The sequence below is a fragment of the Cebidichthys violaceus genome, unplaced genomic scaffold (genome assembly GCF_023349555.1).
Source record: "Cebidichthys violaceus isolate CVI_PGR_0920_01 unplaced genomic scaffold, fCebVio1.0.p SCAF_45, whole genome shotgun sequence".
Lineage (NCBI taxonomy): Eukaryota > Metazoa > Chordata > Actinopteri > Perciformes > Stichaeidae > Cebidichthys > Cebidichthys violaceus.
The window spans coordinates 292,501-311,655 of NW_027176650.1; the positions used below are offsets into that span (position 1 = coordinate 292,501).

At 43.8% G+C, this 19,155-nt stretch overlaps 2 protein-coding genes across 3 annotated transcripts in view; one reads left to right on the top strand and one right to left on the bottom strand.

Annotated features, from left to right (window-relative positions):
* slc16a12b (solute carrier family 16 member 12b) overlaps nt 1-3,110 on the top strand; it is a 7,890-nt gene extending 4,780 nt beyond the window's left edge. Inside the window, exons 5-7 of the mRNA XM_068729175.1 lie at nt 1-201; nt 2,310-2,569; nt 2,947-3,110. The exon at nt 1-201 is cut by the window's left edge and continues 148 nt beyond it. Coding sequence (XP_068585276.1) covers nt 1-201; nt 2,310-2,569; nt 2,947-3,110 — 625 coding nt within the window. The remainder of the gene's footprint in view (nt 202-2,309; nt 2,570-2,946) is intronic.
* A 2,756-nt stretch (nt 3,111-5,866) lies between these two features.
* Nucleotides 5,867-18,857, bottom strand: LOC137886754 (kinesin-like protein KIF20B). Of its 2 annotated transcripts, XM_068729363.1 has the most exons (31): nt 18,785-18,857; nt 18,349-18,486; nt 18,175-18,258; nt 17,708-17,827; nt 16,951-17,089; nt 16,353-16,537; nt 16,214-16,256; nt 15,884-16,017; nt 15,703-15,775; nt 15,164-15,275; nt 14,686-14,757; nt 14,454-14,600; nt 14,200-14,362; nt 13,824-14,120; nt 13,577-13,683; nt 13,337-13,454; nt 13,124-13,229; nt 12,734-12,795; nt 12,530-12,628; nt 11,875-11,992; nt 11,590-11,778; nt 10,009-10,133; nt 9,731-9,904; nt 9,463-9,620; nt 9,166-9,344; nt 8,891-8,965; nt 8,535-8,809; nt 8,238-8,300; nt 7,987-8,074; nt 7,431-7,558; nt 5,867-6,110 (listed from the first exon to the last, which is right to left on the bottom strand). In XM_068729363.1, exons 2-31 carry the CDS (start codon nt 18,451-18,453, stop codon nt 6,027-6,029), a joined length of 3,822 nt encoding a protein of 1,273 aa, XP_068585464.1. In that variant the 5' UTR covers nt 18,454-18,486; nt 18,785-18,857; the 3' UTR covers nt 5,867-6,026. The 2 variants fall into 2 exon arrangements, with proteins under 2 accessions (XP_068585464.1, XP_068585465.1); XM_068729364.1 differs by having other exon boundaries at nt 13,577-13,680; nt 18,349-18,857.
* Between the last annotated feature and the right edge of the window lie 298 nt (nt 18,858-19,155).

Below are 19,155 nucleotides of genomic sequence, written 5' to 3' on the forward strand. Positions count from 1 at the left end.
CTTCCTGCTGCTGCCGGACTTCGTGGGCCTGGCCGTTTCCTTCCTGTTCCTGGCCAGCGGCTGCAGCCTCCCCTTCGTCTACCTGGTGCCGTACGCTCTGAGCGTCGGGGTCCGCCACCATCAGGCCGCCTTCCTCATGTCCATCCTGGGTGTCCTCGACATCGTGGGGAACATCACCTTCGGCTGGCTGACGGACAGGAGGTAAGACCCCCAGAGTCTCATGTCCATTTCTATAAGTGTCCTCACTTTGTATAAACGTCCTCACTTTGTATAAATGTCCTCACTTTGTGTAAATGTCCTCACCTTGTATAAATGTCCTCACTTTCTATAAATGTCCTCACTTTCTATAAATGTCCTCACTTTGTATCAATGTCCTCACTGTCTATAAACGTCCTCACTTTCTATAAATGTCATCACTGCCTATAAATTTCCTCACTTTGTATAAATGCCCTCACTTTGTATAAATGTCCTTACTTTGTATAAAAGTCCTCACTGTCTATAAACGTCCTCACTTTCTATAAATGTCTTCACTGTCTATAAATGTCCTCATTGTCTATAAACGTCCTCACTTTGTGTAAATGTCCTCACTGTCTATAAATGACCTCACTTTCTATAAATGTCTTCACTGTCTATAAACGTCCTCACTTTGTGTAAATGTCCTCACTCTGTATAAATGTCCTCACTTTGTATAAATGTCCTCACTTTCTATAAATGTCTTCACTGTCTATAAATGTCCTCATTGTCTATAAACGTCCTCACTTTGTGTAAATGTCCTCACTGTCTATAAATGACCTCACTTTCTATAAATGTCTTCACTGTCTATAAATGTCCTCACTTTGTATAAATGTCCTCACTTTGTATCAACGTCCTCACCGTCTATAAACGTCCTCACTTTGTGTAAATGTCCTCACCGTCTATAAATTTCCTCACTTTGTATCAACGTCCTCACTGTCTATAAATGTCCACACTTTGTATCAACATCCTCACTGTCTATAAATGTCCTCACTTTGTGTAATTGTCCTCACTTTGTATTAACGTCCTCACTGTCTATAAATGTCCTCACTTTGTGTAAATGTCCTCACTTTATAAATGTCCTCACTTTGTATAAATGTCCTCACTTCGTATAAATGTCCTCACTTCGTATAAATGTCCTCACTTTGTGTAAATGTCCTCACTTTATAAATGTCCTCACTTTATAAATGTCCTCACTTTGTATAAATGTCCTCACTTTGTATCAACGTCCTCACTGTCTATAAATGTCCTCACTTTGTATCAACGTCCTTACTGTCTATAAATGTCCTCACTTTGTATCAACATCCTCACTGTCTATAAATGTCCTCACTTTGTATCAACGTCCTTACTGTCTATAAATGTCCTCACTTTGTATCAACGTCCTTACTGTCTATAAATGTCCTCACTTTGTATCAACGTCCTTACTGTCTGTAAATGTCCTCACTTTGTATTAACGTCCTCACTGTCTATAAATGTCCTCACTTTGTGTAAATGTCCTCACTTTATAAATGTCCTCACTTTGTATAAATGTCCTCACTTTGTATCAACGTCCTCACTGTCTATAAACGTCCTCACATTGTGTAAATGTCCTCACTGTCTATAAATGTCCTCACTTTGTATAAATGTCCTCACTTTATAAATGTCCTCACTTTGTATCAATGTCCTCACTGTCTATTAACGTCCTCACATTGTGTAAATGTCCTCACTGTCTATAAATGTCCAAACTTTGTGTAAATGTCCTCACTTTGTATCAACGTGCTCACTGTCTATAAATGTCCACACTTTGTGTAAATGTCCTCACTTCGTATAAATGTCCTCACTTTGTATCAACATCCTCACTGTCTATAAATGTCCTCACTTTGTATCAACGTCCTTACTGTCTATAAATGTCCTCACTTTGTATCAACGTCCTTACTGTCTATAAATGTCCTCACTTTGTATCAACGTCCTTACTGTCTATAAATGTCCTCACTTTGTATCAACGTCCTTACTGTCTATAAATGTCCTCACTTTGTATCAACGTCCTTACTGTCTATAAATGTCCTCACTTTGTATCAACGTCCTTACTGTCTGTAAATGTCCTCACTTTGTATTAACGTCCTCACTGTCTATAAATGTCCTCACTTTGTGTAAATGTCCTCACTTTATAAATGTCCTCACTTTGTATAAATGTCCTCACTTTGTATCAACGTCTTCACTTTGTGCAAATAAAAAAAGTATATTAAAGTATATTAAAGTATAATAAAGTATAATAAACTATATTGAAGTATATTATAACGTGTGTCTTGGTGTCCCAGGTGTCTGAAGCCGTACCGTCTGGCGTCCTACGTCTTGGCCGTGGCGATGGAGGGTCTCTGTTGTCTCTTCACGCCGTTGCTCCGGTCCTTCTCGCTCCTCGTACCCTTCGCCGTCCTCTACGGTTACTTCGACGGCGCCTACGTGGCGCTGATCCCCGTGGTGACGGCGGACGTGGTGGGAGCTCCGTACCTGTCCTCGGCGCTGGGCGTGGTCTACTTCCTCCACGCCATCCCCTACCTCATCAGCCCGCCAATCGGAGGTGAGGAGCCGACATCTGACCACTCTCAATCCGCAGACGACCATTTTGTGAACAATCGGCTGCTTTTGTCCTCGTTAACTGGAGACAACGAAGACATTTACAGGACAGATGGCGGCTCAAATAAACGTTTTAATATGATATATTTAAAGACAATGTGTTTAGGTTTAGTGGTGTTCAGATCAAAGTTTTACTAAAGTAAAATACAGGAAGTGGGCGTGGTTTCATCTCTCAGCCCCTCCCTCACTTTTTCAGACCTGGGGATGAAGTTACATTTAAAGTTATGATGGAGATGAACAATAAACAATAAAACATACTAATGATACAGATGTTTGATGATACAGATGAATAAATAATAAAACGTTCTTCTCTTGCTGCAGGTTGGCTGGTCGACGTCACAGGAAGCTACTCGGCGACCTTCTTCCTCAGTGGTGTCTCTCTGCTGTCCAGCGCCGTCGTCCTCTCCGCCATCACCGGGATCCGCCACTGCCGCCGCCGCCGCCGCCACCGCCGCCTGATGCTAACCGCCGCCGCTAACCGCTAGCTCCCCCTCCCCGTCTGTCCGATCAATCGGACTGCTTCAGCGGAGCCGGTCGGTCGAGCCGCGCGCAGAGGAAAACGACCAATCGGATTTATCGACAGCGGAGACGGTGACGAAGGGCCGTGATTGGCTGGCGAGATGGATTTATTTATAGGGTCTGCTGAGGACCAGAACCCACACTGTGACACACTTCCTGTCACATGACTTTTAACGGACACCTGGACGAACAGAGGCGAAGATGCTAACGCCATCAAACGAGGGAACAGGAAACAGAAAACGTGAAATAAATCAGTTTTCGCTCTCTGGTCGAGCTACATTGGGAATGAACGGACGGCAGCCGCACCAGACTCCATAGAGAACAGAGGTGATTTAGTGAAACTCAAACAAGCAATAAGAGACTTTAATGTTTGTTTGAGGCCAACAGAAATGTGTTGTATCACTGAAAATCAAAGACTAAAAGTTAATGTTTGATGAGAAAACTTCACAATCCAAATATGTTAATGTGAATATTTACTGGAATTCTTTCGCCTCTTTGACAGAAAATGATTCGTTTGTAAGAAAATCATCTTTAACTCTGAGAAACTGTGACGGACATTTTACATTTTATTATTCTTTAAGGACCAAACGGTTGAGTATTCAAGAAAATGAATGTTGGTTGAAGAGATACTGAAGACAAATAACAATAGATATTTTAAGTTCAGTAACATTTGGGGGACAGAAATAACCAAAGAGCTCTGAACTATGGAAGATTTTAAATAAAAAGTAGAATTTTATTGTGCCGTACTAATCAAATAAAAACTGAATGAATTGTTTTTTATTGTGAAATTAAGATCAGAACCAGAAGAGTGAATATGAACAGTGACTGGTTCAGTTACAAGAGAAGTCAGAAATAAATTATCTTTATTGTAAAGATCAAACAGAATGAAGAATCATCGATTGGTCTACGACATTAATAATAATAATTAAAACCCTCCTTTCTTCACGTATTGTATTTATCTTTATATCTGTGATTCATTTTTAATTGGTGTTTTTTTTTAGATCTTCAGTCCAGTTCAGTAAAATAAAGAATAAACGATCAAATATGTTCGTTCTCTCTTCTGAGAAGACGAGACGTTCCAGTCCAGGAACTAAAGAACGAGCTGATAGTTCTAGGTCTTCAGTCACTGATCTACAGAGGACTCAACCAATTGGTCAATAATCCAACTCCTTCATGTGACGCCAACTGTTTCACACGAGAGTCGAACATCTGGAGTCTGAACGAGGTCATCAGAAATGTGATCTTTAGCTTAGCATGTCTTTAGCTTAGCACGTCTTTAGCTTAGCACGTCTTTAGCTTAGCACCTCTTTAGTGTATCTCATCTTTAACTTAGCACATCTTTAGCTCTGCACATCTTTAGCTCATGTTTTAGTTTCACAGGTGCTGAACTGTTTGATCCGGTTTAATATGGTTTGTCTCTGATTCAGTGACGATGGGACCACAATACAATACAATATAATATATATATATATATATATATAGAGTATAATGTATTTATATACTCGTAACGATATAATATTTATATAGAGTATAATGCATATATATAGTTGTAGTAAAATGTTTCTACAGCTACGAGCACCAAGATTTCTGCTCAACATGTTTGATGCAGAACAAACATGAACTGATTGAATTGGTTTATTTGGGTTAAACTGTTTTTTCTGGATGAACTGGTTTATTCTGGATGAACTGGTTTATTCTGATTGAACTGGTTTATTCCAGTTGAATTGGTTTATTCTGATTGAATTGGTTTATTCTGATTGAACTGGTTTATTCTGGATGAATTGGTTTATTCTGGATGAATTGGTTTATTCTGGTTGAACTGGTTTATTCTGGATGAACTGGTTTAGTCTGGATGAACTGGTTTATTCCGGTTGAACTGGTTTTATTCTGGATGAATTGGTTTATTTTGGTTGAACTGGTTTATTCTGGTTGAACTGGTTTATTCTGGATGAACTGGTTTATTCTGATTGAATTGGTTTATTCTGGATGAACTGGTTTATTCTGGTTTATTCTGATTGAACTGGTTTATTCCGGTTGAATTGGTTTATTCTGATTGAACTGGTTTATTCCAGTTGAATTGGTTTATTCTGGTTGAACTGGTTTATTCTGGATGAACTGGTTTATTCTGGATGAATTGGTTTATTCTGGTTGAACTGGTTTATTCTTGATGAACTGGTTTACTCTGGTTGAACTGGTTTATTCTGGATGAACTGGTTTATTCTGGATGAACTGGTTTATTCCGGTTGAACTGGTTTATTCCGGTTGAACTGGTTTATTCCGGTTGAACTGGTTACTTGTTTTATTCTGGATGAACTGGTTTATTCCGGTTGAACTGGTTTATTCCGGATGAACTGGTTTATTCTGATGGTGCATTTTGTTTTTCTTCACTGAGTCACAGAAACACATTTCACTGTTTCTCTGAAAATTGTCACGAAAAACACAATATTGTTTTGTTTCTGTTAATGTCGATGAATTAAAGGAACTTTCTCAATGTTTGTTTTCTGTTTTAATAGAGTTATACTCTATTTTTGTAACTATCAACAAAAGCAGAGTGAAATAAAGAGACAGTGTGTTAAACATCAGATGATTCAAATATGAATTATTACACATTGTGATGTATTATTAATTAATAACAGGTGTGAGAATTAAAAAGTATAACTATAACAATTATATATTTTTCATTTATTGGCTGAGGAGATCAAACAGTAAAGAGATACGAGCGTTTTAATTTGATTTGATTCATTTATTGAAAAGAGTCGTCGTCCTCTTCTCTCTAAAACTAAGAAAAACAAACTGTACAAATATTTAAAACCTCTTCAGTTAGAAAGACCGCCTGCAGACCAGCTAGTGTTGTCACATGATGATGATGTCACACGATGATGTCACTTCCTGCACGTCTTGGAGCGCAGCTGTCTCTTAATGATAAGGTGATCGCTCTCCTTCTCCTCCTTTGCTCCTCCGGCCATCTGAAACACAACTACGTGTTAACCACACGCAACTAGACGTTAAACACGCAACTACGCGTTAAACACGCAACTAGACATTAAACATGCAACTAGACGTTAAACGCGCAACTACGCGTTAAACACGCAACTAGATGTTAAACACGCAACTACGCGTTAAACACGCAACTACACGTTAAACACGCAACTAGACGTTAAACACGCAACTACGCGTTAAACACGCAACTAGACATTAAACATGCAACTAGACGTTAAACACGCAACTACGCGTTAAACACGCAACTAGATGTTAAACACGCAACTAGACGTTAAACACGCAACTACGCGTTAAACACGCAACTAGACATTAAACACGCAACTAGACGTTAAACACGCAACTAGACATTAAACACGCAACTAGACGTTAAACACGCAACTAGACATTAAACATGCAACTAGACGTTAAACACGCAACTACGCGTTAAACACGCAACTAGATGTTAAACACGCAACTAGACGTTAAACACGCAACTGCACGTTAAACACGCAACTGCACGTTAAACACGCAACTAGATGTTAAACACGCAACTAGACATTAAACACGCAACTACGCGTTAAACACGCAACTACGCGTTAAACACGCAACTAGATGTTAAACACGCAACTAGACGTTAAACACGCAACTGCACGTTAAACACGCAACTGCACGTTAAACACGCAACTGCACGTTAAACACGCAACTAGATGTTAAACACGCAACTAGACATTAAACACGCAACTAGACGTTAAACACGCAACTAGACGTTAAACACGCAACTACACGTTAAACACGCAACTACACGTTAAACACGCAACTAGACGTTAAACACGCAACTACACGTTAAACACGCAACTAGACATTAAACACGCAACTACACGTTAAACACGCAACTACACGTTAAACACGCAACTAGACGTTAAACACGCAACTACACGTTAAACACGCAACTAGACATTAAACACGCAACTACACGTTAAACACGCAACTACGCGTTAAACACACAACTAGACGTTAAACACGCAACTAGACGTTAAACACGCAACTAGACGTTAAACACGCAACTACGCGTTAAACACGCAACTAGATGTTAAACACGCAACTAGACGTTAAACATGCAACTAGACGTTAAACACACAACTACGCCCTAAACACGCAAACACGCGTTAAACACGCAACTAGACGTTTAACACGCAACTACACGTTAAACACGCAACTCTGTATTTTATCGTACAAAAACATATCTCTCTCTCACTCACACACACACACACTCACACTCACACACACACACACACACACACACACACCATGATCGGGGAGTCGATTAGTGGAGTTGAGGCGTCCGTCCTATAAAGCTTTCTCCGTCCTCGTTTTGGTTTGGTTGCCGTCTCCTTGTCCACTGAATGTCCACTGACAAGGCCGATGATGGTTTTAGCTGCAGAGACACAGAGAGGCCAATACAGGTGGATAAAGAGGTCACAAATAAGTTAACAACAGTCAGACTGTAACATCAGTATGTTTTTACTTTCATAACAGTCGTACATAACTGTTGTTCATAACTGTCGTTCATAACTGTCCTACATAACTGTTGTTCATAACTGTCATTCATAACTGTCATACATACATGTTGTTCATAACTGTCGTTCATAACTGTTCTACATAACTGTTCTACATAACTGTCGTTCATAACTGTCGTACATACATGTTGTTCATAACTGTCGTTCATAACTGTTCTACATAACTGTTGTTCATAACTGTTGTTGATACATGTTGTTCATAACTGTCGTACATAAATGTTCATAACAGTCGTACATAACTGTCAAACATACAGTAACTGTTGTTCATAACTAAAGACACACCAACCTTTGCTGCCCAGGATGGAAGGAGAGCTGTGGATCAACTCTCCGATCTTCTGAAGAGGGCCGTCTCTCTTCTCCTTCACCACAGAAGACTGGACAGAGACAGAGAGAGAGACAGGGTGAGGGACAGACAGACAGACAGATATTTAACCATACTGCTCACAGAAGGTCTTTCACAGAGCTTTTCAAAGCTACAAACCAAACCGGTCTGATTCAGTTGTATTCTCATCAGATCAAGTGTCTTTTGTTTCTCACCTGTTTGTTGTTTTGACAGTTTCCTCTCACTTTGTTTCTCTTGTTCTCACTGAACACCAGGTCCTGAAAAACACACACACACAGAGAGAGAGAGAGAGAGAGAGAGAGAGAGAGAGAGAGAGAGAGAGAGAGAGGTGTGATGTTTCACCTCTCTACAGGTTGCCATAGAAACAAACTGAAACCAGTAAGATTGATATAGAAACTGAAGATTTAGAAAATGTCTCAAACCAGTGAAATGTCCCATTAATAACACACACACACACACACACACACACACACACACACACACACACACACCTGTACATCGCAGCTCTTCCTCTTCCTCCCTGTAGTTTTGGGGGTTTTCTTCTGTAGTCTCTCCATCTCTTTCTTCACAGCCTCAAACTCCCTGCTCCTTCCCTCCTCTTCTTCCCCCTCCTCCTCCTGCTGCTGCCTCCCTCTCCTCTCCTGGTGTCTCTGGATCACCTCCTTCAGCTCCTCCACCACCGGCACCTCCACCTCTCTGTTCTCCTTCTCCTCCTCCTCCTCCTCCTCCTCCCTCCTCTGCAGGTCTTCCCTCAGACGCTCCAGCTCTGATGGAAACAGAAAGTTCGGCTTTATCACATTCATACAACGTTCTCCACTGTTTCAGGTGATGAAGATGATGAAGATACCTGTTCTCAGAGTCTCCGTCTGACTGTGACATTCTTCTACAAGTTTCTCCTTTTCTGACACGACTCGATGCAGCTCTGACACACAGAAAGATTTCAAGAAAGATTAGTAGACAGACCATCAAGGACCGATGAGGTTTCCTGACCGTACTCTACCGGGTTCTTTGGCCGTACTCTACCGGGTTCTTTGGCCGTACTCTACCGGGTTTCTTGACCGTACTCTACCGGGTTCCTTGACCGTACTCTATAGTGGATTGTATTGTTTTTCATCTTCTCACCTTCCTTCTCCCTCTCCTGATTCCTCCTCCTTTCCTCCTCGGATCTCTCCATCTCCTCCAGTCTCCCTCGCAGAGCTCCGCCCTCAGACTCAAGCTCCTCCTTCAGGCTCTGGAGCCGACTGGTGAATTCTGCTTTCTGATTGGCTAACTCCTCACTGAGTTCAACACACCTGTTTTCACTGTAGGATGAGGACAGAAGATTAATACCTGTTGTCACCTGTTGGATCTGTTGTATATTAATCAATAAAACCTGATTGAAGACAATATCGATGAGCCCATCAGGCTCCTCCTGTCTACCTGTGCGTCAGAGATTCCTCCAGTTGGCTTTTCCCTCTCTGCAGATCTTGGATCTGTTGGGATTTCTGAGACGATCTCTCCAGCGCTGCCTGGCTCTCCTTCTTCAGCTCCTCCATGGCGGTGTGGAAAACACTGCTGCTGCTCCGCCCCTCCTCCTCCTGAACCAATCAATCAAACAATACTGTTGCTTAACTCATTAACTCCTCAAATGATCAATCCAAAGCCATAAAAACAATAAATCATCAATAGACGAAAGAACAGGGAGAACCTTGACTTCCTGCTTCAGACGCTCCACTTCTTGTGTCAGACCGTTGATGCTGTCGGCCTTGTCCTCCGATTGGCTCTCCAGGTCCTGGAGGCGGGTCTTTGCAATGTCCAGCTGCTGCGATAGGCTGTCAGACCTGTCAGTCTGCTCCTTGAGGTTCGTCTGGAGACCGGTCACCTGCAAATAAAAAAATAAGCAAACGTTTATTGTCATAATTTGGTAGATCTGTTTGTATTAGTATTGGATTGTACAGGTGTACCTAATAAAGTGACCCCTCGTACCTCCGTCTGGAGCTGGAAGATGCCGTTAACCAGAGCTTTGTTCTCCTTCGTCAGTCTGGAGGATTCCCTCTGCTCCGACTCCAGAGACGAAAACACAGACGCACAGTTTGGACACTCGTCTAGATCTGTGAGTGGGGGGGGGGGGGGGGGGGGGGGGGGGACAGAAGGCGCCATAGTGAGAGAAGAAGGGCTGAAGCTGCAGGAAATCTGTTCAAGTAACAACATATCTGAGTGCAAGCAAATAGTTTGAGGAGAAAGCTCTGCACTCTCCCTGTTTGCATCCTACCTGACGGGTCGATCCTACCAGGTGACCTGGAGGGGGGCCGTGTCGGAACCACGCATGCTGACTACGGGGGTTCCGCGAGGTTCAGTCCTGGGCCCCCTTCTCTTCTCGCTCTACACAACATCTCTGGGTTCTGTTATTCGCTCACATGACTTCTCCTACTATTGTTATGCCGATGACACCCAGCTGGTCTTGTCATTTCTCCCCGGTGACACCCAAGTGGAGACGACACACCACCTCAAGCTCAACCTGGACAAAACTGAGCTACTGTTCCTCCTGGTGAAGGGTTGCCCGCACCGGGACCTGTCCATCACCATTGATGATACCGTGGTGACGCCAACTCGGACTGCGAGGAACCTGGGTGTGACCCTGGATGACCAACTGTCGTTCTCAGCAAACATTTCATCCGTTACACGCTCCTGCAGATTCCTGCTCTACAACATCAGGAGGATTCATCCCTTCCTGACTGACGAGACGGAGCAGGTTCTCATCCAGGCTCTCATCATCTCCCGTCTGGACTACTGACACTCTCTACTCACCGGAGCCCCGGCGTCGGCCATCAGACCTCTGGAGCTTGTCCAGAAAGCTGCAGCTCGCCTGGTGTTCAATCGCCCCAAGTTCTCCCACACAACTTCCTTTCTCCGTTCTCTACACTGGCTCCCTGTAAGAGCTCATCCAGTTTAAGACTCTGGTGCTAGAATACAGGGCAGTGAAAGGAACAGCTCCTTCCTATCTCCAGGCCATGGTCAAGCCTTACACCCCCGCCCGACCACTTCGCTCTGCTGCCCCGTCGCTCAGAGGTCCTGGCGGCCGATCGACTCGGTCACGGCTGTTTTCTGTCCTGGTTCCTCAGTGGTGGAATGAACTCTTCACTGACGTCAGGACAGCAGAGTCACTGCCCATCTTTCATCAGGATGAAGACTCACCTCTTCAGGAAGTGCTACCCTGAGCCTTCCACTCAACACTTATTGTATTGTTGCACTTATTGTATTGGTATTACTTATAGCACTAACTGTTTCTCTTGTTTCTGTCCTTTGGCTCTGAGTTATGCTCTGCTTCAGGCTCTTAGATGCTTGTTTAAAGGAAATGTACTTATGACTTCTGGTGACTAGTAGTTCTTTTGATTACCAATGTTGATGCACTTATTGTAAGTCGCTTTGGATAAAAGCGTCTAAATGACTGTAATGTAATGTAATGTGATGTAAATAGCAAATCCAACAGCAAGCAGGAACACATGGACTACTGGTGGAGTCATGTGATGAGGTCCACTAGGTGTCCTGTAGGTTCAGCTCTCTTACCCGTCAGCTCCTGCACCTTCTGCTCCAGAACAACCTGCTCCTTCTTCAGCTCCTCCACCTCCTCATCCCGTCTCCTCAGCTCCTCCTCCAGGCCCTTCTTCCTCTCCTCCCTCTTCTCTCTCAGCTCCACGATGGTTTCCTCCTTATTGTCGTTTTCCTCCTGCAGCCTCCAGATCTCCTCCTCCAGCACTGAGGAGACGGAGGAGAAGAAAGACTTTAGAGTTTTAGAATTAAAATAATAAGGAGTAAACCCCCATCCTTTCATCTCCTCTTCCTTCTCCTCACCACTCCTCTTTGCCGGTCCTCTCTCCTCTTCTTCCTCCAGAGCTTCACGCTGGCGTTTCCTGTTCTCCTCCTTCTCCTCCTCTCCTCCCGTCATCCTCAGAAGCTCCACCAGAGCCCTCTGAAAGACCAGGATGTGGTTCATTAGTCACACTGGTTTTAACGGTCCGGGGAACATCGTATCTTTAAATAATGAACTTATTTTGTGAAATTATTGAGCAGCAGATGAACAGATGGTTAATCCTCACAGCTCCACATGACTTCATGTGAGGTTTGATTAAATAACAGGAGAATATATTTCATTTATGACACTTCATTTAACCCTCTGAACACCAAAACGTTGGCAGGATAGAAAAGCATGTTTTCTGTAAATATCCAAAACGACCCAGTTTATCAGCCAGAAGCTGTAAAAAACACTACATTATCGTCAGAATAAAATTTTTCCGACGGTCCTTGAACACATCACGTGTGACGAAGGCTTCAGTCAGAAGAAGCAGAAATACTTAAATACCGATAGTTCAGCAACCAATCAGTGCTGCTCCGCCTGAACATAAGAAACACACCAAAGACTATAGAATATAGTGGAGGATGAGTTTCAGACATAATTATTATTATTATTATTATTATGTAATCATCTGTGACATTAACGTGCGTTTACATCGGCGTTCTTCTCGTTCTTCAGTTGGTTGATGACGTCGTCTTTCTGCTGATTGATCTCCATCAGCTCTGATAACTTGTGTTGCTGCTGCTTCAGACTCTGGAAAACAAAAGAACTTTATTGATAAAACACATCATGAACAACATGACAAACGTCATTTCAGATGCACCAAAACACAGCAGACACCACAGAAGAAGACACTACCTCTTTGGCCTCCAGCAGTTGGTCATGTGACCTCTGCTTCTCCAACCGCAGCGCCTCCAGCTCTGCACAGAGATACACGGACAACGTTACATCACCAACAACCACCAGGAGATAAGACCTGTGTGTGTGTGTACCTGAAGTGTGTGTGTGTGTGTGTGTGTGTGTGTGTGTGTGTGTACATGAAGTGTGTGTGTGTGTGTGTGTACCTAAAGTGTGTGTGTGTGTGTGTGTGTACCTGAAGTGTGTGTGTGTGTGTGTGTGTGTGTGTGTGTGTGTACCTGAAGTGTGTGTGTGTGTACCTGAAGTGTGTGTGTGTGTGTGTGTGTGTGTGTGTGTGTGTGTGTACCTGAAGTGTGTGTGTGTACCTGAAGTGTGTGTGTGTGTGTGTACCTGAAGTGTGCTCAGTCAGACAGCGGTGAACACTCTGAGCGTCCTCTCTGATCTTCTCCAGATCTTCAGTCACTGAACTGAAGATCTCCAACAGATCGGCCTCCTCCTGACAATCATCATCAATACTGTTGTTAATCACCAATACTCTTCATCAATACTGTCAGTGATCACTGACACTCATCAGTAGTGAGACAGACAGGTGTCAGTGATCACCTTGTGGTCGGTGCTGACAGTCGACAGGTCGACCGTCTTGCTGACGAGGTTCTTTAGGATCTCCATTCTTTTATCAGCTCGCTCCTCGAGGATGTCTCTCTCCTTCTCCAGACGCTCACTGACACACACACACACACACACACACACACACACACACACACACACACACACACACATTCAAACATGATGTCACATTAGAGCCATGTGACGTACTGTAGTTCAGTCACATGACTACGTTACCTGTAGTCCTTCTCCATCTTGTTGAAGAGCTCCATGAACTCAGCACAGACTTCCTCTCTGATCTGAGCCTCCAGGACCAAACGTAGTGCCGCCTCTCTGTCTGACTGCTGACACACACACACACACACACACACACACACACACACACACACACACACACACACACACACACACACACGTTGACATTTCTTCAGTGTTCATGGATTTTAAGAGAATAAAACAGAAATAATTGAAGTGAGATCATTACCTTCTCTTCTCCCTCCATGGTCCTGTCACCTTCCTCCTCGTCTTCCTCACCTCCTGCCTCCAGCACTGTTCCTTCCATCGCACTCTCCCCCTCTTCATCCTCCTCCTCCTCCTCTTCATCGTCCTCATCCTCCAGCACATCCTCCAGAGTCGTCTCCCAGGCGAGCAGCGAGCTCTTCCTGCCCCGCCCCGCCACGTTTCTCCGGCGGTCGGCGTCCTCGATGATCAGCGACAACTCCATGGCCGAATTGTGGGGGACGTCGTCTGGGACCACCGGCCTCGAGTTCAAGACCACCACCTGGACCAGAGAGAGAGAGTCACGGTGCTGCATTCAAAGCCTCAGAGTAGAAATACTGGATTAAAGACACCGTGCTGACCTTCTGTGCGAGGGCGGAGAACTTGAGGACGTTGAGCGTCTCGTCGAAGCAGGACGAGTTCCTGTTGATGTTGACCACCATGGAGACGCGGCCGCCACCACAGAAGAAGAACTGCAGGAAGTGAGTGAGCTTGGACTCCCTGAAGGGGACGTGGTGCGGGACCCTGCAAAGAGAGAGAGAAACAACCCATCAGACCCGGTCACCCTGTGAGTCCCGATGGTTCTGGTTCAAGCGGTCCCAGACTCTGGTCCTACTTGGTGTGCTGGTTCAGCCTCATGGAGTTGATGCACTTCCCGAGCGTCAGCAGAGAGCTGTTGATGTTTCCCGCCTCCTTCAGTCGCTCCCCGGTGTTGTGAGTCCGAGAGCAGCGCTCGGATCCGGCCAGGTCGCACAGAGACAACCTCACAGAGACACATTCATACGATTATCATCTACATCCTTCACTCACCGAGGACGACCTCGTCCCTCCAGGTTCAACAGTCTTACTCGCTGATGCCGAGGACTCTGGGAACGCCGACGTCGTCCACTCGGAGGATCCTGATGGAGAAGATGCTGTGGCTGCAGAGACACACAGAGGGAAACAATCACAAAAACAACACCGCTTATCAGCCAGAAGCTGTAAAAAAAAAAAAGAAAAAAAAAAGATTTTCATCTTTCAGACGGTCCTTGAACACATCATGTGAGACGAACGCTTCCATCAGAAAAAGAAACCAAAACTAATCGTAAAATTGTGATATTTCATCATCATGTCTCATTTAAAATCTCTCACAAGTAAACCGTCATGATGGTTCCGTTTCCAGAGAGGAGCAGGGCTTTTATTTTGAAAATCAAGAGAGAGAAAACTGTGACCGGAACAGAAACCTTGAACTGCTTGAGGGTTCAGAGGGTTCTAGTTTATAGTTTTGATAATAAATCTTTATGAGTCACAAGCAGAAACTGTAGTGAAGAAGCTAGAAGAGCTGACCTCCTGCTGGACAGATGGTTCAGTCTGGTGGAGCAGAAACTCTGGTTCTTCTTCCCAATCTTCATCACTCTGTAGGCCTCTTCAGAACCGTTCACCTGGACCCACCTCAGGTCTGAGACATGGAGCACACACACATCAACAACACACCTACACACACAGTGAAGCATCTGCAGGTTGTGTTGAGGGTTCCAAACACTGTAAATGTATCTGCTGCCATCTTGTGGTACGAGAACGTTACTACACACCACAGCCGAGACAGTAAAGCTCAGCTTATATCGGATCACGTGACCGTCACAAATATTCACTGATAATAAACATTCTTTACATTTCTGAGGCTTTTATAAAGAAGGTTCATTCATTTTTAGAAGTTTTAGAAACAGGAAGTGTTACAAATCTATTTGAGTAAATATTTAGCAGTTAAATCAAATAGTCTACAGGATCTTTAACCTTAATCTAGTGAGTAGAAACAAAGCTTTACACACAGAAACATGAAACATACACAAGAATAAAGATTCTGATCAAATTAAAATAGACTTTACCTTTGATGAAAGAGTTTCCTTTGACGTCCTGAGACAGACGCAGGACCGTCCTCTTGTGGTGTCCACTGGGAACCTGATCAATGACAGATCAATCAGATCAAACTCACACACACACACACACACACACACACACACACACACACACACACACACACACACACACACACACACACACACACACCTGCTCCAGCAGGTCGTGGATGTTGTCGTTGTAAATCTCACAGAATGAAACCCAAACAGAGAAACGGACGTTTGAGTCGACGTCCAGACAAAAACTGTCCTCAGAGACGCCGGTCCCCATGCTGTCACACGAGCCTGAAAACACACACACACACACACACACACACACACACACACACACACACACACACACACACACACACACACCCTTGTTTTTAGCAGTTGTGGGCTCCACAAGATTTTTGTGTGAGGACCACCTTTTATTTACACGGTTGGACAAATAATTTACTATTTTATTAACTTCTGACTTCACAGTAATTAAATCACTGACCGTCAAGAAAAGTTGATCTGCCACACGTCTGACTTTTGTCGCTCTGCAGAGACACAATGAGACACAATGAGACACACTGGTACACACACACACACACACACACACACAGATGTACACAGATGTATTTGTATGTGGTGACCTCTTTAAAGAGCCTCAGCAGGTTCCTCTTGCTGCTGGACTCTGCTGCCTGCTGGTCTGGAGTCAGTCTGCTGAAGTCTCTGCAGCGCTGCGGCTTCAGGTCGGACCGACCGTACAGACAACCGTCGATGCTGTTAAAGATCACAGACAGAGACCTGGGCAACAGACCGGAGTCATGGTCCGGACCTGAGACACAGACAGACAGGCAGACATTTAAAAATAAATCAAAACCAATCTGCAGGTGAATCGACAGTAAATCGTACAGAAACGTTTGGATTCAGAGAGAAAATGTGATGAATTTTGTGAAGCTTCAACTGTGTGTCCAGATGTGAATGTGCTGGAATTTACACAGAAGACAACACGTGTGTGAGTGTGAGTGTGTGGACACGTTTCACACGTACATGAACTTGATGTGACTCAGAGGGACCAGGTGACTCCGGTAATCAGAGAAGCTGTTTACACAGAGCGACCTGGTTCCACAAGACAGGGATTAGAGGTTTCTCCTCTACACACACTGATGCTAAAAGGGTCCCAGTCCTATTTTAAACTGTGGGGCAGTCAGAAGACAGACAGACAGACAGACAGGTTGTGTTTCTCACCCAGGAATGTGAAGGTTTTTCCAGCGTTGGTGACTCCGTACGTGAACACCAGACAGTTTCCTCCAGTGAGAACGTCACGGACCAAACCACGAACTGAACCCTCAAAGACCTTCTTCTGGCTGGCATCCGGATCAAAGACCTGTACAACACATCAACCAGTTAACTACTGTAGTAAACACATCAACCAGTTACCTACTGTAGTAAACACATCAACCAGTTACCTACTGTAGTAAACGCATCAACCAGTTAACTACTGTGGTAAACGCATCAACCAGTTAACTACTGTAGTAAACGCATCAACCAGTTAACTACTGTGGTAAACGCATCAACCAGTTAACTACTGTAGTAAACGCATCAACCAGTTAACTACTGTGGTAAACGCACCAACCAGTTAACTACTGTAGTAAACGCATCAACCAGTTAACTACTGTGGTAAACGCATCAACCAGTTAACTACTGTAGTAAACGCATCAACCAGTTAACTACTGTGGTAAACGCACCAACCAGTTAACTACTGTAGTAAACGCATCAACCAGTTAACTACTGTAGTAAACGCACCAACCAGTTAACTACTGTAGTAAACGCATCAACCAGTTAACTACTGTGGTAAACGCATCAACCAGTTAACTACTGTGGTAAACGCATCAACCAGTTAACTACTGTAGTAAACACATCAACCAGTTAACCAGTAAACAAATCAACCAGTTTGACAGACATGTGATGTCACAGTTTGACAGACGGGTGATGTCACAGCTACCTGTGTAAAGGTGAACCTCTGTGCTGTTTGTGGGAGGGACTTGTCGCTCTGCCGGTTTGATGGACAGGTCCTGGGAGCCGTGAGGACCACCGTGTCTGGTCCCTCGATGGTCACACAGTCCTGAAGAGCAGAAGATGTGATATTAATCAATATTAATCATTACTATCATCAGTTATTATCAATCATATCAGTCAATAAATTGTCTTTGTGACTTCAACGTGATGTCTTGTTCTGTCCAATTAAAGGGCCGATACATCGACTAATGAAGAGTTGATGTACCGCGAATAGAAAAATAGATGTGTGTGTGTGTCTGTGTCTATGTGTGTATATGTGTGTGTGTCTATGTGTGTGTGTGTGAGTCTATGTGTGTCTGTGTCTATATTTGTCTATGTGTGTGTGTGTGTGTGTGTGTGTGTGTCTGTGTATATGTGTGTGTGTGTATGTGTGTATGTGTGTGTGTGTCTCACCTGTGTCTCTCTCTTGTCTCTCTCTGCTGCAGTAAACGGTCTCACTCTCAGATAAACCTGAAGGTTCTCTGATTGAACAATGTCCTGATGAGACAAAACAACAACACCTGTCACCATCCCGCTGACACCAGCACAGACAGAGAGACAGACAGACAAACAGAGAGACAGATATACCTGTGCAGGTAAAGCAGTGAATTCACCGAGTAGATCTCTCTTGATGTCGTCCACCAGCACCGGACCGACTCTCTCCGGCTTCTCACCTAAACAAGACTCCATCATCTCTACAGAGACAGACAGCGAGAGAGAGACAGACTGCCTCGTGCGGAAGTGATCGGATAAAGAAAGAGATCTTAAATATTTAAACGGAGTTCTGCGTGACTTCTAACAATGAAGGATTAAAAGAGCACGTCGGCGCTATTTAGCCGTAACACTTTAGTAACGTCATTAACTAAACAGCAGCGAGCTACTGCTACTTTGTTGTTAGCATTAGCCACCACGAGCTAACTCACGCACATGCGTCTATTTATTGGGTTTTAACGTCCTTCGTGGACAACACATCTCATTAACTCTCATTTGAACAGATGAGCCTCTTCATCACAGTGTTACTCACTCCAGATGTGTTTTATTCACCAGAAACAGAGAAACATTCAGTTAATGTTGAGCTAACGTTAGCTTCGGCAGCTTCTCCTCTCTACGCGGTCTAGTTTTTAAACAGAGACCAGAGGACCAATCAGAAGGCTGGCACAACGAGACGTCACGCGGGTCTCGGATAAGATATCGCGAGATATGTGATTCAATGAAAAGACTCAACAGAATGTATGTTAGGATTTCTATTTTATTTATATGCAAATTCAAATGAATAAATCTGTAACAGAGTAATATTAGTACATTTACTGCTACTGAGTATTTGTATACTGTGGTATTAGCACTGTACTGTAAATGAGTATTTTAAAATTGTAGTGTTAGTACTTTTACAGTAAC

Coding starts and splice junctions, on each gene's coding strand:
- LOC137886754 (XM_068729363.1), bottom strand. CDS start 18,453: ATGATGGAGTCTTGTTTAGGTGAGAAGCCGGAGAGAGTCGGTCCGGTG. Junction 14,121..14,199: donor TCTCCGCCCTCGCACAGAAG/GTCAGCACGGTG, acceptor TCTCTGGTCCAG/GTGGTGGTCTTGAACTCGAG. Junction 8,810..8,890: donor GACGGAGACTCTGAGAACAG/GTATCTTCATCA, acceptor TGTTTCCATCAG/AGCTGGAGCGTCTGAGGGAA.